The 25,069-nt window shown below is 47.4% G+C and overlaps 1 protein-coding gene across 4 annotated transcripts in view; it reads left to right on the top strand.

The window, feature by feature from the left end:
* Positions 1-25,069, top strand: part of samd12 (sterile alpha motif domain containing 12) — a 105,949-nt gene that overhangs the window by 13,632 nt on the left and 67,248 nt on the right. For all 4 annotated transcript variants that reach the window (XM_076012046.1, XM_076012047.1, XM_076012045.1 and 1 more), the window contains exons 2-3: positions 4,684-4,892; positions 13,079-13,208. In XM_076012046.1, coding sequence (XP_075868161.1) covers positions 4,684-4,892; positions 13,079-13,208 — 339 coding nt within the window. The remainder of the gene's footprint in view (positions 1-4,683; positions 4,893-13,078; positions 13,209-25,069) is intronic.

The raw sequence follows: 25,069 nt of genomic DNA, 5'->3' as shown, positions 1-25,069 counted from the left end.
TTGCATTTCAATACTCGCCGATACCGATATTGTGTTGATTTTTTCAAGATGTTTCTGCACGTTATCCGAACAACATTCCACAGCATGTTTTTCTAAAACAGTGCGACTGACACAATTTTCACTGCATTACAACCACACATTTAACAAAATTGTCATATACATAGTATACTGGTATCGCTGTTGTGGCATTGGCACATATTTTACGAGTACGAGTAGAGTGCTCAACCCCGATATCGGCACCGATACCAGTATCGGCTATAGGTGCACCCCTCGTTATTTTTTTTTACTTTTACAAATCTGTGATTCAGCTGGAAGTTCTAAACGCATGAAAAGAGTCTCGGATGCTGGAAGGTCACTCCCCCTCCCCCTCTCCCCCCCCACCCCCCCGCGCACATCCTTCACCCTGTGTTGGTCGGTCGGTTGCGGCTCTCAGCGCTCATCTGGCCTCCCGTCTCCAGACTTTGTTTCTGGGTCACGCTGTCGACTCGGCCCTGCAAACGATTCTCTCCGCTCCGCTTGGAGAGTCTGCCGGGAGGGAGGAGGAGATCGCCGCTCGCCCGAGCGCCCGCACAGAGCAAACTTTGCTTCGGATTACGGACCCCGCCGCCGCCGCTGCCGCCGCTTTGACTCTGGACCTGCGCGAGCTGCAAAACACGAGCTCTGGCAGGGGGGTGAATAAAAAAAAGAGAGAGGCTTTTAGCTTGTCTGGTTGCCCCCTTTTGCCTGTTTTTAGTTTGCGCATTTTCTCTTCAGCCGTGGGGTATTTTTTCTTTTTTCTTTTTTTCTAGGGAGGCATGTCAGAGTAAATAATCCTTTGTTAGCAACACTTGGCCCTCTGTCGACCCTGCATTTGGTTAAAAGAGATGGAGGAGGTCTGCGGCTCCCAGCTGGTTTCAGTTTCACTTTATTGAATTTAATTTAATCAAGGAACAGTGCATATTAATAACATGAAATAAAATTGTAGATACGCCCGTTAGCCCGTTATGAACGACTCCCTGAAGGAAGAACGTGCATTTAAATGGTAAAATATCAGTAGATATAGGCACATACAAATAGTCAGGACAAGCTTTCAGCTATAAGGGCAAAGCATAGACCAGGGGTGGGCAAATCCTTTGACTTGTGGGCCACAGTGGGCTCTAAAATTTGACAGAGGTTGTTTGTCCACGCCTGGCATAGACAGTACATTCATCATAGGTGGTTAGAATAAAAGGTTACATATTAGCATGGTTGCGGGAGTGCAGCGTCTAAACCAGTGAAGAGCTTCTCCATCTTCCTCAGGTTGCTCGTGACTGTGATGTGCAGATTTTCATTCTCATTGTTTTCAGGGTTTGAGACCGAAGTGAAGGGAGTGGAGCATCTCAAAGATTTAACACTGCAGCTGGATGAACTGAGAGTGAAAAAAAAATACAGTTTTTTATTCATATTTTTTGGTGGGGGGGATTTGCCGCTAAGCTGTGTTTTTAAACCCAACACTGGCTGGGAAATACACGGCTTAAAGAAATGGGCCCTGGATAAATATCAGAAAAAACACGAGCTGCCGCCGCTGCTGCTGCTGCTGGCTGCTGCCGCCGCTGCCGCCGCTACTGCTGCTGCTACTGCCGCCGCTGCTGCTGCAGCTGCCGCCGCCGCCGCCGCCGCCGCCGCTGCTGCTGCTGCTGGTCTCATCCTTGCCTTCATTCTCATCCTTGAGCGCGTTTCTCTGCTCTCATTGATGTGGCCATGGAGGCGTGGCGCCGCTCTGCTCACATTCATGTTCCTCCTCCCCCTCCGTCCCCTCCCCCGCCTCCTTCTCACACGGTTTCATTGAGAGAAAAAAAAGAGGGAGAGGAGGAGGAGGGGGGAGAGGAGGGGGCAAAGAAAGGAGGCAGACGTCCCTCCTCATCCCTCCGTCCTCCCTCACCGCGCTCGCAGGGCGCATGTCAGGGAAGGGGGGGGTGGGGGGGGGGCAGAGGGAGAATGGTGCTATTTATAGTAGCTGTTGCTGTTGAAAAAAAAGAAAGGAAGGCATATCCATCCATACCTACAGCTCACCCAACCCTCACCCAACCCTCCCCCGCTCCACCTCCTCCTCAGTCCTCTAACCCCGCCTCATCCCTTCCTGTAATCCATCTATCCTTTTTTTCCCTCCCTGAAGTCCCACTTGTGGCGCTGCTGAGAGCGGCATGTTTAATTCATCCACGGATGGAGAGAAGGGGAGGGGAGGAGGAGTGAGAAGGAGGAGAGGGGCAGGGAGGCAGCGGAGGCTTCGTGCTGCGCATCTCAAGTCGCACCTTGTTTCCCCAACGCTCAGGATTTTCTTTTTTTTTCTCCCCCCCCCCTCCTTTTCATTTTTCCGATGAATCTCGAAAGCTCGGTTGTCTGAGCAGGACGCGCAAGCAAGAGCCTCAGTTTACTGGCCTGCAGAGCCCCTCCTCCGTCCTGTAGGGGCCAGTCCTTTCAGCCAATAAGACGCCAGTCAGAGGGCGACCTTTTACTACGAAATCTGACCAAGCAACCAAAATGCAGCGTCCCCCCCCCCCACCCCCCCTCCAGGCCTCCCCAACTGGTCAGTTCAGCTTCGGTTCAGCTGCAGGATCATGTCGACTCACGTGAGCCGACTGCAGACGTCCTCACACATCCTGCACCCCCACCCCCTCCCATGTGACTTTATCGAGACGCCAGTGATAGCGTGGCCCGCTGAAACGCTCATCGCGTCTCCCCTTGCAGCGGTCACATGACCTTTTCCTGTTACATCTGCTGCAGCCTCGTTTGCTCAGAGGAGGCAGTGCGGAAGTACGACCTCTGGTGGTGGAATGGTCGCGCATCGAGCCACTTTAAAGATCATGTTAGCCCTGTGAGCAGCCTCCCAGCGTCTTAAGGGCCTTTACATGGGGGCTTGAGGAAAAAGATGAAGGGTCATTGGAAGATTTCAAGCTTAATCATATTTGTTTCAGTAATAAATAAAAACTCCTGTCTGTCTCACATCATTTTAGTTACGAAACATGTTAAATCTGATAAAACAGGAAGTTCACGCCCACTCCTGCAGCAGTCGGAACTTTGGGAGCTGCTTTTTCCGATGGCCTGATGCAAATCTCTGCAGTTGTTCGCTGCTCTCCGAGAGCTGATTGGCTGTCGTCTTTTCAGACCCGACTACAAACAAACAACAGCAGTCAGTTTGTCCTGGCCAACATTTATTTGTCATTGCTATCAGTGCGTATTTCTATGTGTTTTCCCTCTGTTTCCAGTTGTCCACTATTAGCGCCGGCACTCTGCGTGCGTTCGGGAACAGCAGGAAAAACAAACCTTGCTCCCCGGGGAAGAAAAACACGTCTGCGACCTTTTTCAATGACTGGGCCGAAGGCTTCACACAGACGCCGCGGCCTGATTGCGCGGTGACAAAGAGCCCGTTTTTCGGTGACGCATCACGACTCGGCACAGGAATAGCGCCGGAGCGAGACGCCCCAGATGAAAACAAACTTTAAAAAAATAATCACTCTGCGGCGGGAACGGCCGAGTGCTGAGATACGGCTTAATTGGAATGGACGGCTGCTGCCGCGACTCGACTCGGGTCTACCGCTCTGAGACGCAGTGGAGTGATTCCTGAGGCTGGGTTTCGCCTGTCTGGCTGCCGTTGACTGCTCATTAGTCACAAAAGCCAAAACGGCCTCCGGCAGCGTACAGATAAGACGCTCATTTACCTGGAGGGGAATTCTTTTTGCGTCGGCCGTCTCAAATACCTTCAGTTTAAACGGCAAAAGGTTGGCAAGTCTGTTCATCTTGGGGAAACTCTCTTATTTTCTCTGCACTGACTCCTACTCTTCTATACGGGGCTGTTTTGTAAATTTACCTTCAGTAGTTGTGAATTCATAAATGCCTCTGTAAAGCCTTCGTGGCATCCTGTCGCGCGGCGCAACGCTGGCGTTCTGTTAACAAGCAGTTGCATGAAGCCAACAGGGTTTTCTCCTGTTTGTTTTTGGCTCGCATATTTTGTTTGTGTCACTGATGGGTGAAGAGTCACCCTTTAGGATTATTCTGAAGAGATTTGTAGGCTTGAGCCGCTTATGTGACCGTCTGCCGCTGATTTGTTGCTTTGAACTAAACACTTGCTCTTCTTTGAGGAATTAATACTTGCTGCCATCTAGTGGAATTCGGACTGCACAACATTTTGCGGCTTAAAACCAGTGGTGGGTGGGTGGGAGGGGGGATCTTCCAGACACCCCATGCATTTGTGACATGTATCGTGAAGGAACTGCGAGGTCTTTATGTGTAATTTCATTTCGTTTGATCGCTGCATTAGTCACTACACACGTGCATGCTTCAGTGAGTCATTGCCCTTTGCAACACATTCAGGACAAATGCAATAATATGTATTGTTTTGTTCTTAACAAACCATGAAAAAACCCAAATGTAATATCTGAGACGGTGTTTTTTAAATGTTGTCCTGTGTAAAAACAGGTTTCCCACTTGAAAGTCGCAAACGCAGACTCCTCTTTTATGAGTTAATACTTGCTGCCATCTAGCGGAATTTCTGCATATCTGCATTGTGTTTAGTGTGCTGGAGGAATAGCATCAGCCAGAGGGGGGAGGGCAGCCAAAGAGTTTTACACCCCTTGAAACACAAAAGATATATTCAGTCATTCTCACAAATTTCAGAGTCATTCGGCGCCCTGATTGTTTTCTCTCTCTCTCTCTCTGCCCTCACAGCTGTTCACTGCAACCTGAGCCAGAATGGCATCGACCACCAGATGTGTCCCGAGGACATGACGTCACAGCTGGAGGAAGACGAGGAGTCGGTGGACGCCGGCCCGGTGCTGCTGGACGACGACAGCCCCGGCTACCGTGACGTCAGCCCCCCGCCGTACCAGAGACGCTCGCTGCCGCATCGCTCCGTCTCCGAGTCTGAACTGACACGGGTGAGTCTGTCTGTCTGTCTGTCTGTCTGTCTGGCTGTTTGTCTGTCTGTCTGGCTGTTGGCCCTGAGGCTTTAAAACTACATTCAATATCTTGTAAATTATGTAGTTTTTTTTCTATTTTATTTTTTTTAACGTCTGTGGCCGACCGAATCTTATTTTGTGTAAAGACCACCTGGGGGTGCCAGACACACATTTAAAAAAAAAAAAAAAAAAAAGATCTGACGTGGAAGCTCAATCCTGTATTCACACTTCCTTCAAAATAAAGAATATAATAGTGTTTTAGTAAATGAACCACCTTTATAAAGGCAATGGAAAATCATGCAAACAAAAAAAAAAAAAAATCAAGGACTTGCTGACTTCTCCAGGAGTTTTGCAATTTAGAACCAACATCGTCATGAGAATTCGAATAGACACACTTTGACACACCTGATGTTTCCTGTTAGTCGCTTTAAACTCTCATCTCACTTATTAGCCTTTTCTGTCAAGCATTAAACCACTGTGTCGTTTTTTTTTTCTGTTTTAAAATCATTTCAGTTTCAAGGTTATAAAATGCTGATGATCATCCACTGTCTGTAACAGACCCCCAGGGTTTGACACAGCGCCTCCTGCTGGTCTTTCATACAACTACGCAACTTTGTTGCACTCTTCCATGAGTCTCGTCAGTCATGCTTTGTATGGTCCAGTCCAGCCAAGCACAATCTGTGTTTTATTGAGATTCTACCGTTAAAAAGATTCAAGAGGAAATTTTGGCTCTAAAAATGTTTATGAGAACAGCGTAATTCAAAACAACCTGCTCTGCTGCATTCCTTTGGGAATAGTTTGTATGCTCGTTTGTCCAGTCAGAACTGAATGTTTTCAAAGTTTTTACAGAATTAACTCTGACCTAATGAACATTCAGCACATCTGACCTGTACTGATAGCACTGTTCATACTGAAACTCAACCGTTGGCATTAACACGGTCTGGATGAATGAGGAGACCAAAGAGTTCCTTGGCCTGCTGCACAAGGGGGAAAAAAAAGTCTATTCTTGACAGTAATTCCTTGAATCCTCTCTTTATTCTTATGCTGGACTGGTTTACCTTTGCTTCCTCTGGTTGACCTGCATCAAATCACTCAAATGCAACGGTAGCTTTTCAGTTTTAAAGCAATTTTTTTAACAGTTTTTTTGAAATTTGTTATGTACATTTATGATAACACATTATATGGCGTGATATGGTATGATAAATGTCGGTATCTGGTGTTCGCTAAGTTGCCGTTTTTTTACACCTTATTGTTGCTATCATGAAGTTTCTAATTGGCCGAACAAGGAGAGATGAGCTGTGTGTCTCAGTGTCCCCAGGGTGCGTCTAATAATAGTTGAAAGGATCCATCATCAGCTAATGCAGAATAAGCTCCCGCGCCGCAAATAGACAGTGATTGGGACACTCTCTCACACACACTCCCACAAAACGCGCACTGACAGACAGACACACGCACACTTCCATATTCTCTTTTCTCTGGTAATCAGCTGTCACTCACATGGAGTGGAGCCACTTTAGAGTCGGACACAGTTTTGTGTGTGTGTGTGTGTGTGTGTGTGTGTGTGTGGCAGCTTTTGAAATGCCCGACGAATAGACAGGCAGGGCAGGGTTCATTTCATGCAGACAGACACACAAACTAAGGTTTTCGTGGCACTTCTTGTTGGAAACACAATGTCCCCCCCAAATGTTTTTATCTAACTTTATCTCATCACGCCACTTGAATCTGCAGCCAAAGTCTGAGCGCCCTCCCCGGCCCGGAGGACATCCTTTATTAGCTGACATAATTCAACTCAACTGATTAAGCCTCGCGTCCCCGGGTGGCATTTCTAATGAATTAATTTCTCCCAGCGTGCGCCCAGCGCATTAAGGATCAGATAGTCACAGAGTCTCGCCCATCGTAGCAGCCACGGATGTTGCGGAGCCAGGCTGTGGACGGACAGAGCGTCGCCAGCGGGTTCATGTGGGCGATGAAAACTCAGTCCTTGGTATCCCCCCTCATGCCACAAGGACTGTACAGCTCAAGTCATCGTGCTCTGCTTAAACTGGCCGCAGTTTGCCCACGCCTTGATCAATTCCTGATCGCTCATCTGCTCTTTCACCCGAATGATGATTTTTCCCGGCGATATCGAGGCCAATGGTTCAAATGTTTATTTAAATATTGAAGAATTACAGCAGCAGTCAGACACAGATTATATCCAGGTAAAAGCACCTTCGTGGGTGTTTTGGTTGGATTTAATCACCACTTAATGTGTATGTATCCAACCAGAGGAGCTCTGAACAGAAATCTCTTCAGCAATTAGTCCTTTTATTTTCCAAGGTGAAGCGAGCATCTCATTAAAGCATCATGTGAAAAAGGGGAAATGAAAGTGGTCTGTATTTTATTTAAGCTGAGTTTTATTTTGAGTTGAGTGAAGATGGACTGAAAATAACTGGCAGAAGAAAGTGTTTGGTCCTTCTCCCCCCCCCAAAAAAAAAATAAAAATAATTATGATACATCTCAGTCTGTCAGTAGAAACTCTCTGTTTTACAGTGGCTGGTACAAACCACACATCATTTCAGCAGGCGCGATTTTTGGTTCTGTTACGTTCAAATGAAAAGACGCCCTTCGAGGATTGACTGTGGGGCCCCTGGTGGAAAAACTGTATTTTTAATTCCGAAGTTACTGCGAAAATTCTCTTTTCTAAAGTTTGCAACGGGAATATGTGTCTCAAGCCTGTCGGAACTGAAAAAAAAAAAAAAAAAAAAACAAAACTCCATTGTGTACTGTAATTTTATTGTCTCCACTTTTCAGAAAAGTCATCCTATACACGCAGTTCTGGAAATCAGCCCTTTGTGATGTCACAACTGGCACTGAATCGTGTGACCACCTTGTTCTCGTCCCCTTCTAAACATGTTGAAAGTTCTGTCAGTCCTCTCAACAAAAAGGTCAATTGGGCGTTTTTGGTAAACCTTAGACATTTTTTAGTGGAAAGCAACTCCAGTGGAGCAAAAGAAGAAGAAGCATTGGAATAGGAACAATGTGACTCTTTTGGATAATAATTCCCATGAGTCGTATTGACTCATTTCTTCCAAACATCCCATAAGAGTGCAACAGCAGGAGGCATAACAAGGCCTGCTTCGAGCTGGTGGACGGACCGTAACAGCCTCCACAAATCGGCAGTCGATACCGAGCCAGAGGTGAGTGTCTTGTTTAGTGTTGACACACTCGGCCGAGGCGTCGTGCATCAAACCGGCCAATCCCGAGGTTGGGTGTTGGGAGGAGGGAAGGGGGGGCAGCGGGGGAGGGGAAGGGCTTTCGTCTTTGATGTGCCGGGGCAGAGTCGGCGCTGCCTATTAACCGAGGCCTGCTCTGAAGGCTTATTAATTTCTCCAGTGTAGCGTGCTATTCTGTCAGATCTTTGGACCCACACGCACGCACGCACGCACGCACACACGCACACACACACACACACACACACACACGCACGCGGGAACACGTACTGAGGCATATCTCTCAGTTCTATCCCTGGTCCTGTAACAGATTAATTAATACAGGGAATTTTCATCTCCTGCCAAGCCCCCAGTGGGGGCAGAAAGTGAGCCAGACAGAAGGAGACGGATAGATGTGCGAGATAGGCGGCGCTATCCTTTAATCTGCCGCGGAGGCGACTCCCGACTCTGCCGCCGCCGACTGACTGACTGACTGATTCAGCACCAGACTGAAGGACAAAAGAAAATAGAGGCGGTGGTCTTCCTCCTCTTCCTCTTCCTCCTCTGTCGCCTCCTGCAGCGCTCGTCCGTCCAGTCCCACCAGCTGCAACTCGCTGCAGTGCTGGCGTCGACCACCAGAGGGGGGTACGCTACAGTGGATTGCCTCGTCGGAGGATAAGTTTCGAGTCTGCGGATCAGACAGATGGGTGAACCGGTGCAGCCCGTATAAATCACGCAGACGTAGCCACGCAAAGCGTGCGCATAGATGTTTATTAGCTGCGCGGAAACTTGGTTTGAGGAGCTGTTTTCACCCTGCTGTTGGCCGACTGGCAGACAGAATGAGGGATGGGATCCGGCTAAGAGCAACGGACTTGACTTGGTCTTATTTATTTTTACATTGCATTACTGTCTACACGATACAGGGTCCTGGATTGTTTCTTGTGTCAGTGACTTTTTTTTTTTGATGTGCAGCCTTTTGGTATTTAATACACAAACTCATCCAAATAAATGTGGAACTTTTGTGGTCAGGGAATTATGTATTGTTAGCGCTGGCTCTTGCCTGATTGGACAGCTCGCTCGTTTCCCTTTCCAATTCGTAGGGATCATGCAGTTGTTGGACAAGAAACTGGGCGAGGTCTGAAGAAAAGTGTGCCAAATGTCTCCCACGCTGGAAAACACGTTCCTCCTCTCGGTCTTGCTGGGGGAAATCAACTTAACCCGCCTGCTCCACACGCGGCTGTATCGTCGTCCCCAACCTGGTCCTGATTTGTCGCGGGTTTCTTGTGTCGGCCACTCAAACGCGTCCCGCTGATCTCACAACCACAGAGGTGTTTAGCTGATGCCCGGGCGCCTTGGCAGGCTCTCTCTGCTGCCACCTACTGGATGCTGTCTGCGGTCAAGCTGGGTTCTGCGAGTGAGTCGTTTCGGGGGAGTCGGTGGTCCCAGAAGGTGGAGGCGTCGTCTCTGGCTGCAAAATCTCACCCGCACACGAGAACTTTCCCTCCGTCAGTGCAACATCTCCACACCTTCTTCACTGTCTGTTGCTTCTTTGTGGCACACCTCACCAGAACAACAGTAACACGAAACAAACTTAAATTGCCAGGTTGGTGTTTTTTTTCCCCCTCTCTTTTTGATGCTGCCCTTGCTCTGTTGCTAAGGTAACACAAAGGCTAGCGGGGAGCCGCGCCGGCCTGGTCTTAGGTTCGTTACAGTCGAGGACGAGCTGAACTTACGTTCATCCAGGGGGAGGGTGGGGTCCATGGGGTCATGGCGGTGGCTGCTGGCGATAAATCTGGCTGCTAGCCCCCTTCCGCTGTCACTCAAACCCCTAATTGGTCCATCGTTCCCCCCCCCGAGGACTTAGACTGAAGTCTTTGAGCATCGTGGAACTCTTGTTTTCAGTCTTCTCCGTCCGCTGCTTCCGGCTAACTGGCTAGCTGGCAGGAAATGGGAAGAGGCCGGCTGACTTATTGTCCCAGCCTTGGGAGGGAAGAAAAAAAATCACACAACTACAGCACAGAATGTGAAACGCAGACGGCCATTGACTCATAAATAGGTTTGTGAAAACGGGGGTGCGAAAGTGTCCTGCGTTCTATAGGTCCAGCTCCTCTTTTTCCTCTCACCTCACCCTCTCCTCTCCTCTACCTCTTTGTTGCACGCCATCCCTCTCTCTCTCTCTCTCTCTCTCCCTCCCTCCCTCACTCCTGGTCGCCTCAGGCTCCTAGTCAAGGTTAATTAGCATTGAGTGGAGCTGTGTTTAATGGTTAATGCGGCTCTCTTCCTGCGATACTGCTCCCCTCCCTTCCCTGCATCTTCTCCCACCACCCACCTTCCACCCCCTCACCCCACACCCCACACCCCCCGTCGCCCGCTTTGACCACCTGTCACTCCTCCGTCTTGCCTGCCGCGGAGGCAAAAGAAGCACGTGCTTATAAAAGAAGACAGGTACGGGGGAAGGGGGAGAAAAAAAACAAGAGCGCACGCCCGATTCCGTATTCCCGCTTGCCGCACTGCGTGAGGAGCGTGTGGGAAGGAGCCGAGATGACAAAAAAAAAATTGGGAGAGTGAGGTATAACAGGAAGCAGATGAGTGAGAGAGGGAGGGAGGAAGGGAGGAAGGGAGTGTTAGTGGAGAGAATGTGGGGAAAAAAAGATGGATCTGACAGAAGCAGGGCGAGAGTGAGGAGAGGGCGAGATGACAGGTTGGGGTGGTGGGTGGGGGTTTGCAGGGTCGGGTGCTGCTACCTGTTACACCACCACCAGCAGCAGCACCACCTGCAACGAGGACGGGGGTCCCTGCATTGCCATGCGGGGCCACGCAGCAGCGCCCCCTGGACAAAGCTGGAGCGGACGTGACATTTTTTATCACCCTCCTGTCTGTTTGTGATTTCAGCAGCGGACGCCCCTCCCCCTCACCAGAACCCTCCCTCCCACCCCTAAGCTGCCCCCCACCCCTTCCACCCATAAAAATCAGCGGCAACCTGTCGGCAAAACATTTCAAGCAAGTAGGATTTCTTGCGTCTTGATCAGCGCACATTACGGCGCTTTACTGCAACCTGTGCTTGTTGTGTCTAATGAAAGCCAAACCATAGTGAAGGTTTGGCCTGAGCAGAGAGAAAAAAAGGTTGGGTTTTTTTTGTGTGTTTTATTTAGAGATGGCCATGGTTCAGGACACCCCCGGTGCAAGGGCTCCTGGGAAAATCAGTGGGGTTGAAACATCAAAAAGCCGTCTTTTCCGTTTGAATCCAGGAATAAAGGGACGTTTAATGAGAACGCCCGACCAACAGAAATTTTCCTCTTCTTCTTGCCGGTTTCACCGTTTGAACGAAGGCTTTTTTTTATTTTTGGAAAAAAAAAATTGGCAAGAAATCTGTCTATTGTTTGGGAAACATCCCGCTACTGCCATCTGCAGCCGAGGAAGAGTTGGTTAACTTCTAACTCCTTTCTGTCCGTGCTTTATTTTTTTCCTGTTGAATTAGCAAAATGCAAAACTTGATCAGTTTCTCTGGCGTGACGGCAAGCTGCTGTTTTGCAACGCGTTGTGCTCAAGCACAAATGTGTCAGTCAGGGCGCCAAGTTTTTCCGTCTTTCTCAACAAAAACAGCAACGGGGCCCTCGTATGTGCGTGTGCATAATTTACAACCTCCTCCTCCTCCTCTTCTAGCGTTAGCCTCCACATTTCCTCTGTGTTGTCAGATCTCTGCATCTCCAGGGCAGGTTCTCGCGTTTCAAAATAACAGCAACGCCGAATGTCATTGCAGCGGCGCACACAAATGATGAAAGCCTAGTTCTTTCTCGCATTTTTTTTGCCCCGCACACTGGGGTTCCTAACGCGGAGCCGTGCACTTTAATGATGTCGCTCGTTGAACAAAGTCGGGCCGCCAGCTGGTCAGTTCAGCGAACCACCGGCAACAAACGGTTACCATCAATAAATGCAGGAGCCTGCAGGAAAGACGGATGGTCGGAGTCTCTGTAGGTCAGTTTGGGATAAAAAAGTGAGTTAAGTTAAAGTGAATTTAGTTAGTGGGGCGCTTACATCAACGTGTGAATGGTATACTCATCATTCCTAAAACAACATAATGATATGATATTTTTTAGTCATTTGAAACTGTGACACACCAGTCACATTTGGAAGAAGATCCAACAGTAAATTCTAAATGTTATTTATTTTATTTTTTTTAACTTTTCTTCCTAAAAATAACAAGGAAACGCATCATACAGAATAGCAGCAAGTTTAGTCTTATTAAATTTTTTGTTAGTAACATTTTTTATCAAGGACATCCACTTTACATAATCAAGCATCCAAAGCCAAGGATTTTGGCAGTGGACGATAATATCCTAACCCTAAACACACTGGGACCTTGTGTACTGAGGACCCGACTGGCTTAGGATGGAATTTCATATTCCAGGCTGTAATGTAGCACTGCAATAAAATTGATTGATCAAAGCTTTAAAACCTTAATAAGACAATAAATCAGACGTTTCAGTTTCCTCTGCAGCACTGCGGTTGTGTGAAAGTGCTTTTCAAATAAAGCTGGATTGGAAACGTGAATTAATAACCTGGTGTTCCTCAGGACAGCGACAGGAAATAAATAAATACATACATAAAAAACCTGCCTCTAATGCATTGTCGTATCATTGTGTCTTGTATCTTATTGGAGCAACTTTGATTTATGGGTAGGGTGGCGGTGGGGGGAGTTGGCCGGGTGGATGGCACCAGGCAGCCGGGAAACAACAAGATCAGTCTGGCAAAAGGTCAAACCGTCAGCTTGTCACATGACCGCATTATAAGAGGGAAACGAGCGGCGCTGACATCGCGTGACCTTAACCAAAGTGGGCGATACAAGCAAAACAATCTGCTTGCTTCCAAAAGTCATTCCCGTGCATCAAAGTTAAACTGCAGCCGGAATTGAAAGTCCTCGGAAGAAAATGCAGACAGTTTGTAACCATGTGACTGCTTGTCTGATTGTTGTCGCAGCCGGGGTTCGTGAAGCTGTCCAAGCCGGTGGCCCTGTGGACACAGCAGGACGTGTGCAAGTGGCTGAAGAAGCACTGTCCCAACCAGCACCAGATCTACAGCGACTCCTTCAAACAGCACGACATCACAGGTACGCTGGCTCCGGCAATTAGACCCACTGACAGCAGGAAATATCGCTCAAATATTAATTTGATGTGTTTGCGTGACTCACACAAAGATGAGCGACTTTCTTAAAAGAGTCGAGGGCCAATATTGTGAAACAGCAAACCTTTCTCGGGTCAAGCCGCCATGAAGGTGATCATTATTAGTCACACGTGCAAATTTATATCATTGGCTTGACTTGCAGCAGGGAGTCTATATCTATGTCTAATGATCCACACAGCCTACAATGAAAAGAAACATCCGTTTTTTTGGAGAAACATCCCAATATCATTCAAGGAGCTCTTATTTTTAATGATAATAGTAAATTAATTTAGGTGGTCTACATCCAACAGTTAAACGTTAAGTATGTAATATTTGGAGAGTTTTAAGAATACCAAGAAGTTACAGTTTAGATTGTAGCACTCTTTCTTTCTCTCTCCTGAGCTTGCCAGTGAACTACAGTGGCGTTGAATTGCGTTGTCAGGTGGGCTGGAAGATGCATGATGGCTGCTGAGTGGAAGCAAAACCCCTTGCTGTATGTGTAATCTTATACACACGTAAGAACCGTTCTAAGCGTAGCAAAACCAAATTACTTTTGCTGTACTGTCAGTGTCAGTACCAGCAGGGGGCAGTCTACGTGTCTTGGCTCAATTTCTGAGCTTTCTTTCATCGGCTGATGGACACTTGCAGAAGGCCTCCTGACAGGAGGAGACAAGGCTGTTAAAAGTGAAAAAAAAGCTCCGGATGTGTGCCTTGTTTGTTTTTTTTTTGTTTTTTTTGTTTTGTTTTTGTTTTTGTTTTTTTCGCAGTTTTTCTGAAAGGCCCGAGCTGACGTTGTTTTCTCCGACGCCGAGCCAATTTGCGGTTGTCACCGCCGTAGCTCAAAAGTGGAGGTAAAGACTCTCCTTCTTGTCACCCGCCGTGGTTTGCTTTGTCAGTGGAAAGTTTCGAAGATGAGAGGGCCATGTGCCCCCCCGCCCACCTCCAAAAAAGAGCAGCTGTCACAGCGACTCGCCGCTGCTCGTCTTTCTCGTGGCTCTGAGGCATTTTTTTTGGGCTGCACGGTTCTGTTAAAATTGAGTCATGATTTTTGTTTAGAATTCCGATCAAGATTCTGTCAAGATTTTTTATTCCAAAATAAATACTTATTACACCCATTGTTTGCAACAAAAGAATGGAACAAAAAATATAATAGTGCTTCATGCAAAATTGGGACTCAAAAGGAAGAGTCGGAACAATTCGAGGTCCAGTGTGTAAGATTTGGCTTGATTTATGATTTTTATATTGGTAAAAGCTTAACACACTGCCCATAAATACATCAGGCTTTATTTTGCTTTCACCATGAACTCGCAGTGTGGCTGCCCAAGTCTTCTTTTCTAAGCGTTTCACGCGTTCACTGGATTCGCTGTGATGCCTCACCAGGTCAGCTGTTACGTTGTCACGTGCTAAATGAGAACGTGGGAGCGCTTGTTTTTCATACAGTTGATGTCCCGAGTGAAAATGTTGCGGGAGAAATGAGGAGTGCTAGTTTTCTCGCACTTGATGTGACAGACAAACGTGACAGAATCGTCTCCATGTAGAGATGAGATCGCTGCAAATATGAATCGATTTAGCGTTTTATTTACTTATTTCTCTCTTTTCTTTACGATTAATCACGCAGCATTTTGTCATTTTCTCCTCCGGATGAGGCCGCAACCTGGCCCACCCATCTGTCCAGCCAAACAATCGTAAAAGCGCTCTGCATGTCAATCACAGAGCCTCCCTCACCCCCACCTCCCGCCCCAGCCATACGAGGATCCTCAAGGTCGTGGCGGCGCCAGCGGGCAACTCTCCCGGTTCGCATGGTAACAGACGAGCGCTAATTGCCGTGCGCTCGCAGCGCTCGGAGCGCGACCGATCACATTAATGTGTTTATTTGTCGCCGTGGAGGAGCTCCTCCTCGACAGGCTGGCAGTCGCGAGCAGTAGCGCGATGACTCACGCCCGCCCGCCGCTCTCGGCCTCCCGGCTGCCCGGTACGTGCACGAGGAGCACTTTGAGATCTGAGACGCCCCACCACCACCTCCTCCCTCTCTGTTTAATGGCCCGAAAATATGAATCTCGCCGCCATGCAGTCGGAAGGCGGCGCGTGTTTCTCATCAGCAGGGAAGGAGTTTCCCTGGCGATAACTCGCGGTTCATTGCGCGCCCGCTGAACCGCCGCCGCCGCCGCGCATCAGATCCCCTCTTTGAGTTGAGGCGCTTGGGACAAAAAGAAATAATAATAATAATGACAACAAGAAATGTTTCTCTGTCTCAGTCGGAGACAAGACGCTTTTGAATCCCCAGCACGCGCCATCGCATTGGTCTGCGCTGTCGATGGGGTATGAAGGTCCTGGGTTCAGTTCCTGCGTTGGGGGCCAACAATCATGGAAAAACATGAACTTGGTTAACATCCAGCCGGCGCCCTGGACCCACTGCCGTGCTAAGAATGCGGATGTGGAGTCCAGTGGATGTGCAACTACTTCCACAGAAGACTGTGGGTGAAATTTAGAGAGCAAAATTCAAAGTTGCATCGTGTTTTTAATCATTCGACACGTACATTCTGCACCTATGGTGCCGCAGGATGGCAGTTCCACATGGCTGCTAACAGCTAACCGCTGTGTTTTTCAATGCGTTATTGCTCTGCTGCTGTGTTTAAACCGGAACGACGCATGAGGTGTCCTGCTGGCAAGCTGCTCGGAAGAAAATTGGATCTATAGAAGAAAAGTGAGGAAGAAATTGCTGTCAGTCTGTTTCTCAAAGTTGGGCTTGAAACTTGAAACTGTGTAATGGCACATTTGAGTGGAGAGAGAGATACTCACTTGGCCATGGTTTTTGTTGAAGTGGGCCTGAAAGGTTAAGTGTGTGATATTTTGATATTTTGAAGAAGAAACGGCGACATCAGGTGGTTACATTTTAGATTGCAGCCAATTTCACTCTCCCTCCCCCACTTGAGCTTGCCAGTGAACTACGGTGACCTGCACACCTAAACCTGGATACCTCCTCCACCTTCTTTTTTGTTGGTTTATTTGACGATGAGAGCAATCACCCTAAATACGAAATTTGTTGTCAGGCAGGCTGGATTGTCCACACCGAGCTTTCTTTGAAATATGGCGTGGAAGACAAGAAAGCAGCGAAGCGTTCTCAGGGTAGGAAAGCCAAATTACATTTTTTATACTGCGATTATACATTTTTATTAATTCAAGCCAAACATTACACTGGACCTTCAAGTGGAACCTTTTTTTTTTTGCCGTTCGCCCTAATTGGCCTTCGTCCAGAACAAGCAACGCTGCCACGCTACTCAGATTTAAACTGTGAAATCAACACACATCTGCCTTCAACAGCAGCATCACCGCCGCCGTTTGATTTTCATAGCACTCCGCAACCAATCGGCTTCCTTTTAGTCAATGAAGAGACTGGCGAGTGACGGCTTTCAAAATGCTACGACAAACCACAAGAAAAAAAGAAGCTGCTTCTAAACCGATTAGCGCGGTTAGCACGATTAGCACGATTAGCACGATTAGCACTGTTCCACCTTGGTCCCAGACGGGCTCTGGCGAAGGTTCCTCTGACCACGGGGCAGCGTCCTGCTGTGACTGTGGCCCCTCCCACCTGCTGTCAAGTCAGCGGCATCGTGACAGACGTACGGCTCAGCCAATCGCCTTTCAAGTTGTCTCTCTCCTCTCCGTGGCCCCTCCGCCAGATGGGTGCGCTAAATCCAAAAGGATTTTTGGAAACGCTCCATCTGTCTCAATATGCGACGGCACTCGTTGAGATTTATGGATCTCCGTAAGTTATTCGCAGGGGCTTTTAATTCTCTCTCGCTCTCTCGTGCGGAGACCTAGCGAGTCACTGGTTCTGCATAAATCTGCCGCGCGGTGCCACGTGAACGGAATGAAATGAATTAATGCGAAATATGTAGATTGTGCATCTGTTACTGATGAGAATAAAACATTACGTTCCAACCTTTAAGCATAAATAGTTTTTTTTGCTATCTCTCTGATTAGTTTAGTTTATTTAATCTAGTTTGAACATGTTCAAAAAACAATAACTTAAAAAGATAAACATGCCGTTACATTCAGGAAACAAAACAAACCCGGTCAGAATGATCAAAAACCTCTTTTTAACATCCCAAGTACATAATTCAAATACAGATTTCATCTTCTAAAAGGAGCAGGAGAAAGTTCAAAAAACTTTTTCCGTTGACTCACATTGAACTCTAACTTATATATAACATCATAGCATAAACATATACATGTGTACAGGCAGGTTTCGGGATACATAGGATCACTTGGACCTAAACCTAAGCCCATCCCCTTCCCGTGTCAATGGTTCACACGTAAATCAAATGACGCCACACAATAACCCATTCAACAAAACAACAAAAGAACCTTGATTCCTTCTCATATTCATTCAATATACTCATTTTAAAGAGTCTTTTGAATTTGATGATTAATAAGACGTCCGCTCTCGCTGCATTTACTTGCCGCGCCAAGAAGTCGATAAAGGTTCAACTGTACACCGCAACACAAAAGATGGTTAAGACTGAACTACACGGGCAAATACACACACACACACACACACACATATACACACTTTTTTCAGCATAATTAGCAGATAATTACATGCAGGGAAAAAAGTGCTTGGCGAAAAGAAAAAAAAAAAAAAACTGCTGGTAATTCAGTTTGTCTTCACACGCGGCATTAATTAACAGAACCCAATTAAAAGGGGCCAAGCCGCACCAACGGAGCTCGCAAGGCAATCTGCATCCTAATCAATGTCTGAGATATTATGCAGTGATTTTTGTGTATTACAATTTATTGTTTTTTGTTCTGCCATTCCTGCAGCCTATTAGGACAAACAAGTGGGGAAACAAATGATGAATGGAGCGTTGCGGCCGACAAACCAAAGCAGCGGGTTTCGAGTGCGTCTCCGAGCTGCATCTGAAAGGAATTGTTTGTTTGTTTGCTTTTAATCCTCAGCATGCTTTTTCATACACTCGCCGTGACCCCCCCCTTTTTTTTTTTTTTTTTAAATTGGATGTATGTGTGTGTGCATGTGCATGCGCGGGCCTCATTTTTTTCCCTCCCCCCTCTCCCCTGTCCTCCAGGCCCCCAGGCTTTCTTTACTGCGCTCTGCCTCCGATCCATCCACGACACGACGCGTCTTTTTATCGGCTGCCAGCCGGCGCTCAATCTCACTTGTCTCAGCAGTGTAGCCGTCCCTTCATACAGTCGGGAATCAATAAACGCTCTCTATTCCCGGATCATAATTCAAACAGGCATTTTCTGTCCGCTCCCCCCCCCCCCATCCCCTCCCTCCTTTGACGTAAAACAGCAGCGGGGGAAATGCATTTCTGCACCGCCCACGGCTGAAAACCCGGAGCCCCTCGCCCCCAAAAAATAATTAAAAAAATCAATATTTCTCTGCCTCCTTCCCTGCCTCGGGTCCCCGTCCCCTCCTTCAGCCTTCACCTCTCGCTCCATGTGCACACAGACAGGACATGATTTTGACATTAACACTCAGCTGCCATTAAAAACGCATTAAAGCACATTACGCTGTAATTAGTTATTAGTCCCTAATCCTGCTGTAATTGCTTGGACGGAGCACTTTGGGTGAGATTGTCGCTCGCCACGACAAATTAGCTAAACACGCAATATCCGAAGCCCAAGATGTGATCTTCAGCACGGGGAGGAAGAAGAAGAGAAAAAAAAAAAAAGGTGCTATGACTCAGGTAATGAGTGCGGGGGCGGGGCCGGGGGTAGTGGGGAGGGTGAAGTCATCATTACCTTTACGGCCTTCTGCAGCTGCTGCAGCTGCAGAAGGCAGCTGCCTCCGAAGGGCTTTCCAGAGAGTGGGAACTCGTGTTTCCCAGCCAATATCAAGGTATGCATTATTAAAAGTCGCACGGTTCAGCGATTATTCGCCCGTCATGAATGAATTAGCGGCTTTAATGCGACGTTGACTGCGACGGGCGAGTTGCCCGCCGTCTGTCACGTGGAACATAAAAATGGCGGCGCCGCTCCGTCTAACTCGCGCGGTGTGAATTGGGACTTTGAGGACTGCGGGTCCGTCGCCTGGACTGTTTATTCCTCACGCAGGAGTCCTCTCAACGGCAGGCCAGTAACATCCGATGATGTAGGGCGTCACAAGAGCCGCTCCTGAATAATTGATAGCGCGTAATATTAGCGCTTTAATCAAGGTCGGCCTTGTTTCCAGCGGCCCCGCTCTGCGCCCGTCCCTTCATTTCCAGGGGATCCATCACCGTCGTCCCTCCCCTCTAAAAGTAGCAGCAGCAGCAGCAGCAGCAGCAGCAGCAGCAGCAACCGTCGTCACTGCTGCTGCTATCCTTCCACGGCCCCACGTGAGGGAAATGATACTTTTTTCACGAGGCGCAGACAAAGAGGTGCCCGGTGTTGCTTTAAAAGCTTTGCTGTGCAAGATGTAATGTTTAATGCGTGTATCCATCAGGCAAAGAGCCCAGACAAAGCCGTAGAAGAAGGGAGGCAAAGCGCGGAAGGTAGACGAACCTTCTGTCTGTCACATTCAAGCGGCTAAGCTAAAAGCAAGCTCTAAGAAGCGGTCGAAGTGACTCGGCTCACTCAGTCGCATTAAGCCCAGACGGAGGCTCCTGGCTGGGATTAGACCGGGGCTGGGCAAACTTTGTGACTGGTGGGCCACAATAGGTTCTAAAATTTGCCAGAGGGGCCGGAGCAGGAGCAGGTGGATGGAGTGTTTTGGTGACCCACCTGATATAGGAGGGGGAAAAAAATGTATCATGGGATATGTAGAAAATGTGCTTTATTGTCAATTGAACATGAAAAAAGTCTTTGAAGCCTCACGACATTTAGCTCTTTATTGAAATTTACTCTTAAAACACTGAATAAAATGGATGAAATACAGCTATTTTATGACTTACTTAGGGCCAGATTAAAAAGCTGAATGGGACGCATATGGCCCCCAGGCCGTAGTTTGCCCATGCCTCGGCTAAGCTAAACCGGTCTAAAGCTGGTTGAGGCCTCCTAATCGCGCAAGGGGCAACGTTAGCCACCACTCTGTAGCTAACTGCTAGGACTTGGTATGTTGTTTTTTTTCAGAGCAGCTTCCCTTTGCCATCCCTCTGTCTTTCTTGTAGCGTGCCTCTTTATCTGTGTCACAGAAACAAACAAAAGTTGTCGAGTCAATAGAAAATGAGGACCGACTGAAAAAACGAGGTGGACAAGGTTTCAGAGGTAGAACAAGAGAAATAGAGAAAAAAAAATGTATGCATGGACGCCAACGCTCAGGTGATCCATGGAGCCACTGAGAACCAAAAAAAAACCATCAACGAACCTCTTTTATTTTTTTCTGGGGCTTTTCGTGGGAAACGTGTTGCTTTGTTAGAAACCCGGACTCATCCGGCTGATGTGACCGTCGTCAACCGAGCCCGCTCGCTCACACAGGAAGTTGCGCAACAGCTTCCCTGGTGGCCGCTGTTTTGCGTTTCGGTTTCCCACTATTCACCGCCGCTGACGAGCTGTGTCCGGGACAGACGGAAGGAATCGCGCTTAATGACGCCGTTGTGTAGGAGAGCGCGACAGAAAACGAACCGCCGTTCCGCCGGTTGGGGCGTCTGAACGCGTCGCCGCCTCCTCCCCACACGCATGCGGGTTCGGGGGAAAAAAAATAAAAAAATAAAAAAATCTCCTAGAGCTGCGCGCGACGTTGTGGCAGAAAGCCCGCCATAATGACCGGCAACACGTAACGTGCAGAACCGGTGACACACCAACTCATCTGTGTGCCGCTCCGTTGTCATGCGATCAGAGCCTCAGTCGCAGCGAGGGTTTCATGCCGAGAAGCTCCCAATAGCCTTCACACTTCAGTGGGGGGGCCAAGACCGGGCGGAGTCACCGTGGAGACTGCGGTGATGTGATGACACTCCACGAATTCTTCTCCCTACACGCTCGCATTTCCTTTTTTTTCTTGCGGAAATATGTAGATTTTAAACCCCCCCCCAAAAAAAAAAAAGGTATAGGTTGAGAGGTTGAAAGCTGGTGAAAATCTTAAAGCAATGGACAGAATTCTATACGCAGTGAAACGACTGGAAATTGAAATTAAAATATTGCTTGCGTGTGGGGTAAAAACAAAATGTTGTGTGTCATGCACAGGGTAGAAACACCGCGTTTACACTATCCAATGAAACTTCACTCACTTGCTGCAACACACAGGAGACCTTTTTAATTAAGCTTAACTATAAAAACACATTTATTCAGCGAGAATAAGTTACATTTAGTTGTTGGAAAGAGATGGCAGCACCCTTGTAGAATATTCTGCAAAAAAATATTAAAAGTTTAATTTAGATAGGAAATTAATAATGAATGGTAAATAATGACTGTTTGGCTCACCAGTTAATTGTTGATATTGTATCGTGCACAACATTATAAAAGAAGTTTTATTGGTATTTCATTTGGTTTTGCTGTTGTGATGAGAAAAACAGTCAAGCAACCTCAACATTTAGGATGAAACGCATCGAATAAAATCTCTCGATCTGCAGTGGAAGCCTCCGAGGTGGCTGGAAGTTGACAGTCTGGAGAGAACAGGCGGAATGTGGGAAGAGTGTCGGTGGGGAAAAAAAAAGTGAGCGTATCGGGAGCGACATTCATGAAGCCTGATGATAGGCTGGTAATGATGTCACTGCACAGCTGACCAATGAGACCATTTAGCTCGTGTTTTGCCAGGGCCTTGAGTTCAAGGTCCAGTGAGTCATTTGTATTGATTGATGATTTTTATCTTGGTAGAAGCGTAACATACTTATATATACACATATATACTTTATGTATATGTATATATGTATATATATATGTATATATATATATATATATATATATATATATATATATATATGTGTGTGTGTGTGTGTGTGTGTTTAAAAGTGTATATTCACAGGACAATAAAAAGAACAATAAAGCAATGAGATGGAACAATAAAAACAAACCACCAATGCGAGTCACCATCACAAGTGAGACATTTCCAGCAGTCTTTCTTCCTTTGTGGAGCTTGTGGATGTCCGTGCTCTTGTGGAACGCTTCTCGTGGATGTTCTCAACACTTCCATTAGCTTCAAACTTATCTTTAATTCCAGTGATGGAAACTTGCGTTGGGTGTTCTTTTTTTTTCTTTTTTTTTTTTTTTTTTGTTTAACTCCCTCCTAAATTGTCTTTGCACTTTAACTGCGTTTTCATACTTCCATTTGCATTTTAGAATAAATTTCCTTTCTTTTTAAATTTAATCGGGCCGCCATCATTAATTCCAATGGCGTTAAGGTTAGGGTGTGTATGTATTTTTTGGGACATCCTGTATAAGAATATGCATACAGCAAGGGTCTTGCTCCCAGTAAGCTGCCATCTTGCACCGCTATTTCTAAGGAAGTCGGTGTGGACGATCCAACCCTCCTGACAGTGCGTTTCCTATTTTGGGCTTCCTCAAATAAACCATCAACAGCAAGGTTGACAAGGGATCCAGGTTTGTGTGCGCAGGCCACCATAGTTCACTGGCAAGCTTGGGAAGCTTGAGCGAAAGAGTGCTGCAATCTAAAATCTGACCACTAGGTTGATTTTGCACACTAAAAGCTAAAGTCTATTTTTTTGTCATTTCCAATAAAAACTGATCTAAACACACTGTGCGTAGAAGTTTGTCCCAAAACCTATATTAGAATATTACCTGTATTAGAATAACACATTACGACATTACGTACTAGAATACCACATAACCGCACACAACAGGCAAATTCTTTTGTCTCAATTTTTTGTAAAAGCCATTACGAGGAGAATAACATACTTTTTATAGATAGATAATTTACAGTTACACTGCAACACGGAGGGCCCTGAAATTTAATGATGGCAATAAAGGGGCAGAAGAGAAAGCATCGATCCAAGCCGCCGGCTTTTAATGACATCATGATCGATGACGTGATCCTCTTTTATCCAGACTTAACAACGCACAATATCGAGCAGATCCTCCAGCCATGTTTCTTACTTACTATAGGAGTCCAGTGCGACTTGTCATCTCCATTTGGTCCGAGAGAGTTTCTGATCTGCTTCACCTCTTGACGAGATGTTAGCACTCGCGGCCGGCGGTCCCCTCTGGAAGCAGCTCCGGAACGGAACCCGACTGAGATTTCTACAATTTACAGCCACTCGGCGGCTGCTGGCGGCTTCCAGCGAGCCATCCGCTAGGTCGTTAGCCGCTCTTAGCGAACAGGTGTGCTGTGATGAGCGGCACCTGAAATAGATCAGCGGTGCGGTGGGGACCGACGGGATGCTACTGTGACCAGTAGGGGGGCACTGGGCTCCCTTGTTATGTGTGTTTGTGAGTGTGCAATCATGTGTGACTCTGCCCACCTGCCCTCCTCCTCCCGCTCACCCTCCGGCTAGCTGGAATGGTGTCGCTGCGCACACTGAGCTAAGTACTCTCCACAGTAGCTCTAGCACCGGATCGCCAGCGCTACAAGCGGCATCAATAACCATTTACTCTGAGAACTCGAAGCTGCGCTTTGCACACTGGCAACACTGGTGTTGAATTTGTGCACGGCAGACTTACAGATGGTAAAACTCAGCTTGAAAGGTGATTGGACAAACTTTTTTTTTTTGTCGATCACATTCAACCAGACCGATTTTCAAACCTGCTAATTTAGCTAGCTTGCTTCAGCCGAGACCTGCTGTTGGTGCATGGGTGTGCCGCTCCCTGTGGTAAGCGGCTAAGATGTATAAGTGATCTGCAGTGAAGTGAATCCTCCTGCTTTTTCTTCTTATTTGAATAGGAAAATACGATCAAATTTGAACAAATAAAACCTCAGCATCGCTCAAGCTAATCTGTTAAGCCACTCACTAGGTGCTTCATCGATTTCTTCTTCTTCAAAAAGAAGCCTGTCGCACTTCCAAGGCACCTGAAACTGCCTCCTCTTGGACGCTGCCAAGACGGATGAGACGGATTCCAGAGCCACGATCTGAGCATTCCCGGCCTCCCGCGACAGGTCGTTATTCCGCTTGTTTTCACTCCAAACGCGGCATTATTCCTGTTACGTCGAGGCTCGCTCCGCTTGCAGTTGCACACTTGGTTGAGTGCGGAGGTGGGGGATTACGGAGTGCGTTTCGACAGATGCGGCTCGGTGACTTTTCGCCCGCCCCTCCCCGAAGGACTCGCATATGGGCGCTCAGCTGTGCGTGCTCGTGTTGGGTTGTTCAGAGCAATCTGATGGTGTATGTTTTACCTGAGAGCGAAGAAAAAGTAGTCCAAGAACATTGTCGCACCAGCGGCATCCCATAGTTAAAGAGTAACTGGATTTATGTACCTGCATTCCTGTCCAACACACACACACACACACACACACACACACACACACACACACACACACACACACACACACACACTATGGGTATGTAGCATACAATAAATCCGATAAATGTGCACTTTTGCATGTGCAGATGAGAGTGTAGGGCTAATCATTTGGCTCGGTCCTGCTCTTTTTATTATGTGTGTGTGTGTGTGTGTGTGTGTGTGTGTGTGTGTGTGTGTGTGTGTGTGTGTGTGTGTGTGTGTGTGTGTGTGTGTGTGTGTGTGTGTGTGTGTGTGTGTGTGTGTGTGTGTGTGTGCGTATAATGCATTTTAAGCCCCCATTCATCAAATAGGCGGCTGACATACCAGGCCGTAGCCATAGATTAATGTGCTGCGGCCCACCACTGCCGCTCACCCACCTTTTTATCAATCTAATTCCCAGGGACAGCAGGGTGTGTGTGTGTGTGTGTGTGTGTGTGTGTGTGTGTGTGTGTGTGTGTGTGTGTGTGTGTGTGTGTG

The sequence above is a fragment of the Nelusetta ayraudi genome, unplaced genomic scaffold, assembly GCF_046127955.1.
Source record: "Nelusetta ayraudi isolate G7.1 ecotype Tasmania unplaced genomic scaffold, CSIRO-AGI_Nayr_v1 ptg000135l, whole genome shotgun sequence".
In the NCBI taxonomy this organism is placed as follows: Eukaryota; Metazoa; Chordata; class Actinopteri; order Tetraodontiformes; family Monacanthidae; genus Nelusetta; species Nelusetta ayraudi.
Note: the sequence above shows the minus strand (reverse complement) of the source record. Positions and strands in the feature narration are given on the sequence as shown.